Source organism: Pygocentrus nattereri, chromosome 14 (assembly GCF_015220715.1).
Source record: "Pygocentrus nattereri isolate fPygNat1 chromosome 14, fPygNat1.pri, whole genome shotgun sequence".
Taxonomy (NCBI): Eukaryota; Metazoa; Chordata; class Actinopteri; order Characiformes; family Serrasalmidae; genus Pygocentrus; species Pygocentrus nattereri.
The window spans coordinates 40,136,205-40,143,704 of record NC_051224.1 but is presented as its reverse complement, the minus strand read 5'-3'; the positions used below and the strand labels follow the sequence as shown (position 1 = coordinate 40,143,704).

At 44.8% G+C, this 7,500-nt stretch overlaps 1 protein-coding gene across 1 annotated transcript in view; it reads left to right on the top strand.

The window, feature by feature from the left end:
- grin2aa (glutamate receptor, ionotropic, N-methyl D-aspartate 2A, a) overlaps positions 1-7,500 on the top strand; it is a 265,531-nt gene that overhangs the window by 221,445 nt on the left and 36,586 nt on the right. The window contains exons 6-7 of the mRNA XM_037544960.1: positions 5,303-5,474; positions 7,376-7,500. The exon at positions 7,376-7,500 is cut by the window's right edge and continues 29 nt beyond it. Of these exons, the coding sequence (XP_037400857.1) occupies positions 5,303-5,474; positions 7,376-7,500 (297 nt within the window). The remainder of the gene's footprint in view (positions 1-5,302; positions 5,475-7,375) is intronic.

Here is a 7,500-nt window from a genome sequence, read left to right as displayed (position 1 = left end):
TTTTGCTGCTTTCACAGATCTTTTATTTCTCGCTGCCACTGCCAGTTAGCATCATATCTACAACGTACAGCGGCTAATAGATAACGTCACAGCACTGGAAAGCTCTTCTTTGGTATGCTATGTGTGTTATGATATTCAGGTTTTCTATATATTATTTATGTTTATATAGGCCAGGGCTCAAAATGTTAAGAAGGGCCATTTTGTCCATTCAGCAAAAATCAGTCCACCGTGGGAGCCTCAGCACTTTGTCCTTTTCACCGTCTTGGCTGTAAATGTGTCTCAGTGTGTGCTGATGTGTTAGTACATGATAAAAAATATAAAATAAACAGAAACACAGAACGACTCTGCTCTGCTTTGAGCTTCAGCTCAGCTCCAGCTGCTTTTCTCGCATCTCCAGCAGGAAACTCTTCCTCAGAAGCAGATCAGTTTCTTCTAAAAGGCGGAAGTCGCTTCTCATTCACCAGCTTCTTGTTCTATTTTCCCTGTTCCACCTTAAATGGAGGCACACGAATGAAAAGCTGGTGAACGTTGCAGATTAAACGTATCAGGAAACCAGCTGGAGTGACTGTAAACACCAATCAGTCCATTCGTCTCCAAATTATCAATGTTCGTCTTAAATCTCTCTCTTTGCCGTTTCGTAGCTACCAGCTGGGCGAGGCTGTTATCTGCGTTGCTATGGTGACCAGCCATCTGCGCTGATCTTCAGGGTTAAAGGGTGAATCAGCAGTTCTACATTAACTCCAGCGTTTAAGGGCAGTAGAAGAGCCCCATGCAGCTCTGGAGATGAATGCTGCCAACCCAACTTTCCGCATATGGGTGCTGTAGTTAATTCAGACGTGGGACTTTATCCCCTAGAAGTTTATCTGGACGTAAACTTAGATGCGAAAAAGAAGTAGCGAAGCAGGTGGTGAGGGGGGGTTAGGACCCATGAGAGCAGGCCATGGTTGTAGAGAAGGTTTGTAAGCGCCCTTCTCCTGAGTTTGATCCATAAAAGGATGTAAAGAGCCCGCTCTTAATTAGCTTCAATCTAAAAGTTAAATGAGGCTCCCAGGTGGTTGCGCTGGTTTAAGCGAGTGGGGTGAGAACTCCGCGGCAGCCCCGGCGCTCGCAGATGGCAGCTTGATTACTGATGCAGCTCTGTCCTGTCAGTTCACACCAAAGCACACTTTTGTCAACATGCTCGGCCACTTCTGCTTAGCAACCAGCTGCTAATTGCTGCAGCGGGTCACCTTAGATCTCCAAAACTTACCGCATGGCCTGAACTAGAACACAACCAAAGTAAAGTTTCTGAGCAGACGTTCAGCACCGAGTCCACATTTATCTTTTTTGCCCTGAAGTGGAAAACCTACACCGATCAGGCGTAACATCATGACCACCTCCTTGTTTCTACGCTCACTGTCCACTCTATCAGCTCCACTTACTGTATAGCTGCACTCAGTAGTTCTACAGTTACAGACTGTAGTCCATCTGTTTCTCTGATACTCTGTTACCCTGTTCTTCAGTGGTCAGGACCCCCATGGACCCTCACAGAGGAGATACTATTTGGGTGGTGGGTCATTCTCAGTACTGCAGTAACACTGACGTGGTGGTGGTGTGTTAGTGTGTGTTGCGCTGGTCTGAGTGGATCAGACACAGCAGTGCTGCTGGAGTTTTTAAACACCTCACTGTTGCTGCTGGACTGAGAATAGTCCACCAACCAAAAATATCCAGCCAACAACGTCCTGTGGGCAGCATCCTGTTTAAAAACCCCAGCAGCACTGCTGGTCCATGGGGGTCCTGACCACTGAAGAACAGGGTAACAGAGTATCAGAGAAACAGATGGACTACAGTCTGTAACTGTAGAACTACAAAGTGCAGCTGATAAAGTGGACAATGAGCGTAGAAACGAGGAGGTGCTCAGAATGTTCTGCCTGATTGGTGTATGTCAAGCACTTTGTGAACTCATAATACAAACCAGCCAACCAGCCTTTCTACCTCTGAGTGTGGACGCCTTCTTCTCTCTCTCCTAGCTCTCTTATTGGCCTGAATCACTCGTTAAGTTACGCCACTGACCATCTCACACTGCAGGTCTCATATATTTTCAGTTGTTGAAATCAAACATGTTTAAAAATATCAGGAGGCCAATCAGTTTAGAGCCACAGTAGATTGGAAGGCTGAAGACTGACTGCTAAAGACTCTGCCAGATCACCTGCCTCATCAGTCGCTTATGATTGAACTTGATTGGAAGGGAAAATTGGGGGTTAAATGAAGCTGAAATGAAGTGCTGTGATTTTGAACGCCTGTGATGTTGGTCGTTATGGGAGAAGCAAGGCTTTCTGAAGCTTTCCGTCTTCACTGATTTGAAATGCTTGCATCTCATGATGACAACAAACTCAAGCAGATAAAGTACAACTGTGCGAAGTCTTCATTGCTGTATTTTGCACTTCATGATGTAGCTCATGTTTACGTTCTGGACTGTAGGCGCCCACACTGTCTAGCACCCACACTGTCTGCTTACCCAGCCGTGCTTTTGTAACACATGCAGAATGAGGCTTGCTTCTGTCATGTTGGGCATTCTTGAAAAAGACGTGGTCTAGAAGGCAGCATATCGTTGCTGTCCAAGAAACACCATCTCCATTTAAAAACAAAAATCTACATCATTTGAGCACAAAAGACAGGGGGTTACCCTCTCTATCTCTTCGGTTCCTCCTTTCCGTCCTCTCCACAAAGTCTTCTTTACATTGTTTAAAAGTTTCAGGATGAATAGGCCAATTGAAATGGCTTGCAATAAAATCTTCCATTAAAACTAAAGAACGTCTTTGCCTCCTCCTGTAAAGCTGCCATTTGGAGATGCTTTTTTTTTTTTGGAGAGTGACCGTATGCCGCCTCAAAGTGTGTATAATTCTTTCTGCATTTATGGCGCCTATACAGTTACCCACTAATGCGCCCCCACACCATGACAGATGCTGGCTTTTGTACTTAACGCTGGTGACAATCAGGATGTCCTGATGTCCATTACCCCCATAAACAATCTGAAAGGTTGAATCATCAGATCACTGAGAATCAGTCCATCAGTCAGCACAAGCCCAGAGAAGTCGGCGGCGTTTCCGGACGTAGCTTCCGCTGTGCATGGTGCGGTTTTAGTATATGTTTAGAATGACATCACATGTTCTTTAAACATTTGTGCTACCACTTATCCCAGCTTTATCAGAGAGAGTGTGTAAAACAGTGAAGTGTTTGTACTGGTCTCGTTTAAATTCAGGTTGAAGTGGATTCACAAATCACTGCTTTCTGTTTATTGTTTTACATTCTACGCTACCTTTTTTGTAAGGCTTGTAAGCAGAGCTGTATGTAGAGATGATATTTCAACTGAAAAGATGATAAACTGGTAAGGTGTAAGCTTTGTGAGTTATCTTCTGTAAATGAAAGTTAAATCCGACACGCCTGAAATAGAAATAAATCACAAAATCAGCCAAATAATTGGGTACAGATCACCTAAGTGAGCGTTAAACATCTGCTTGTCTGTGTTTCTTCTCATAGCGACATGTTCCATGTTCTCGTTGGGATATTCCAGTGCTGCGTGTTTAAAAATATACGGAAATGAAACGTCCAAGGTGGATAAAATACCTGTCGCAACTTACCAGGGCTGTGATTCAGGCCTCAGCCTCTCTTGCTCGCTCCCTGGCTCTTTCTTTCTTAATGAAATAAAGATTTTGATTGCCCTGTAAATAGAATTGTGTTTCTCCTCACTCAGTACGGCGCGAGAGCCCCACTGCAATTAGAGCCGCCCAGATTGGCCACAGCCAGAAATCTCCAGACGCCTCCGATTTTCAGCCGCGCTTTTTATTTTTTCTCCTGACGGCCCCTTGGAGAGCCTCTCGAGGGAAAGCCCTTCTATTCATCATAATTAAGAGATTTTTCCAGTGCCAGCGGTGGAACGCTCTCTCAGTCAAGCCTTAACGTACTGTACCTACTCTAGGCTAATCCCAGCTCGTGGCTGGCACCACAGCGAGGCTGCCGTCCAACAGAATGTGTTTTAGTCATAGCCTCTCCGCTGCTGTTGGGTATAATTCATTGAGAATTCCCTAATCCATATCGTCCTTGACTCATCGCAGAGCTAAAGGAACGTCGGAGGTGTTCCGGCAGCCGTAAGCGTGTGCGCCGCGCTCCGTGGATTTGTAACAGGAGCCGTGTTTAATGCGAGCGAACAGGGCTGCAGATGATTGTTGCGGCTTTTAACTTGACCTGCTGAGTGGGAGCCTTCCAGGCACACGCTCTGCTCACGATTCGCATGAATAAAAGCAGGAACGGTCTGCAGAAGTGCAACATCAGCTCATGGTTCACTGCTACACATGCTTCAAACTCTGTCTGTCCAAACCTGGTGCGGCCTGACTGGTCACTGTGTGGTCAGGGGATATTTGTCCACCCACAGATTATCCGATTTACTGTATGGTAAGATCAGCCTCAACTGTCATATTATGTGATTCTTGCTATGAATGGTATGAGCCAGCGGCCGCAACCCACATGTTAAGAAGAGTCATTTTGTCCTTCCAGTAAAAATCAAACCAATTTGGGAGCCTCAACATTTTATGTCCATTTTACCATCTTGGCTGTAAATGTGTCTCAGTGTGTGCTGATGTCCTAGTATAGGATAAAAATATGACATGAACGAAAACACAGAGTTTGCTTTAAGCTTCAGCTCAGCTTTAGCCGCTTTTCTCACATCTCCAGCAGGAAACTTTTCCTCAAAAGTTCATGGAAAAGCTTCACTGGGCTCTGCTACATCAGAATCACTTGTTAGAACTCAAATCCTGACATTCTCATTCATCTCCAGGACTTCTTACAATGAAATAATAATAATAAATAAGTGACACTTTTTAATCCTTCAAATGGGGAAATTTCACCTGTGCATTTAACCCATCTGTGAAGTGAAACACCACATACACACTAGACAGCATACACACACACTAGGGGGCAGTGAGCACACTTGCCTGGAGCGGTGGGCAGCCCAGTCCACGGCACCCGGGGAGCAATTGGGGGTTAGGTGCCTTGCTCATGGACTGTCGGTGCTGGGGATCGAACCGGCAACCTTCTGGTCACAGGGCCAGTTCCCTAACCTCCAGCCCAGACTGCCCAAATGCTGCTATTAAATCTCCTCTCCTACAGGGATTCAAAATGAGTGACCCTTCATATCTGCTCTAGTTCTCTGTTGATCTTAGGAAAGATGTTGCTCATTTGCTTCATGCTCAGACAGAAGTTTGAATGACGTCAAGACTCATAGGGGTCTAATCTAAAGATCTCATTCATCTCTTCTCTCCAACAGCAACACCACTGAGGGTGGCGGGACGTATATTAAAAAGTGCTGCAAGGGATTCTGCATCGACATCCTGAAGAAGATCGCCAGGAACGTGAAGTTCACCTACGACCTTTACCTGGTGACCAATGGAAAGCACGGGAAGAAGATCAACAACGTGTGGAATGGCATGGTGGGAGAGGTGAGAGGATTTCTGTTTTGATTGAGTGTCCAGTTACTATTTAAACCAGTTCTTCAAAATAAAATAAGTGCTTCTATTGCTAAAGACGAGCGAAAGCTAATCTCCGTTGGACCACCGGTGGGTCCAAACCGCACTCGGTCATGTTCTCCATAACGTTCATACTCCATAAGCTCCATTCAGAAGCTGGGCGTCGTGTGAGGCTGTAGCTCTTCTCTCCAGTCTAATAGACGGTGATGTCATTTTAAACCCTTATAATAAAAGAAGCTGAACTCAGTTTGTTTTTCTACTGAAAGTCGACCCGTTTTTCCCCAAATCTGGGCTCTAAACTATAAACAGACGGCGTCTCTTCAGTGATCTGCTCTGGAAACATCACTTTTAGAGAACGACACAAAGAGCGGCGGAGATTTTTGGCTCGCAGCAGTAAATTGTGAGCGTATAGTGACGTGTGGAGATCATAAAACACAGGTTCTGTTCATTTGAGGGGAACTTTTACGAAAGAAAACAACACTTTGCATTTATTTCATGCAGTTACTGTAAATTTGGCCTTAGGATTTGGGCAAGTAAATTCAGATGGACGAACCAAAATATACCCAGGTGAATATCGGGCTAATTAAGGCTGGCTGGGTGTTTTGCACTCATATTCTGGCTATTAGAGCTTCTTTTGGGTGCCAGTTGTTCCACACTCAAAACAGCCATTCTCTATTCTAAATGACTTACTTTCAAAATAAGGCATTTCACTTACCGCAGCTTATTTTCCTCAAGTTCGGCTAAAATTAATCTGCCGTCACATCGCGAAATCAACTCATTACAGCTTAAACTTTCTCCAAACTGCACATCGAGGTGAGCCAAACCTTTTGCACCCCCTCCGTTTCAAAACAGTGCTTTTGTCATGTGATTGAATACTTTGTTATATCATGACTGTTTGTGGTTTGACCACCAAAGTGAACCCGTGTCAGATGTGAGGAGGTCATCTACTGATTGTCATCATTTACGTTCGTATCGTGCTTCTTCAAATGACACTTGGCTCCTCGGCGGTCAGCCAATAATACCAACCACACATGCCCAGCTGCTAAGGTGACATATTCAAGGACGTTGATTCAACTCAGAGATCCCATTTAGACACATAGTCATCAAAAAGGTTATCTTAAAACGGTGAGATAACCCACATTATGTACAACAGACTTCATTTATTTGGGTTTTGCGTCTCATATTTTAAAAATATTTCCAAATTTAAAACAATTCATTCTCTTTTATTTGACTTTGGCTGTTTTTTAACATTTTTTATGCTAATATTTTAAGTAGATTTTAAAACCTCTCAATTAAATTAAACCCAGTTTGTTAACACATACCTGCTGCCGGAAGAAAAACCTTGTATCTCCAAGATGGAAAAACATACTCTGTTTTTAATGTAAGTCAATGGAACCAGACGGTTCTCTGCGCCGTTTCTTTCCCCCATTTATCATGAAGTTTACACACAAGGTAAAGGCCAACAGGTATTTTTCAAATTATGTCAAGAACTGAGAAACGAGTGATATACAGCTCTACGTTCTCATAGTGCACCATGTCAAAGGCTTTTAAGGACGTCGTGGTTTGAAAACAGCGAGTCTACCGCAGCTTCAGAATGAGAATCCATAAATCTCTGTCTGCTGGAAGTACTTTTGCGACAGACGGTGCCTGATGGCAATCAGTTGTGGAAGCGGCAAAAGGATTTGCCATTTATTTGATTTGTTTCAGAGACTGAAGTGGTTGGACCTGAGCTACAGAACCAAAGTAAATGATGCCCCCCCCCCCCCCAGCCCCCAGCCCCCTCCTGGCCCCCTGAGTGCGGGCGAGTGACTGTGCAGGTGTTTGGCGTGTAAAGTTCGGAGCCTTTGTCTAGACGTCTTTGTCTCCCGCTGCAGGTGGTGTATAAGAAAGCCGTCATGGCCGTGGGCTCGCTGACGATCAATGAGGAGCGCTCGGAGGTCATCGATTTCTCCGTTCCCTTCGTGGAAACCGGCATTAGCGTGATGGTGTCCCGCAGCAA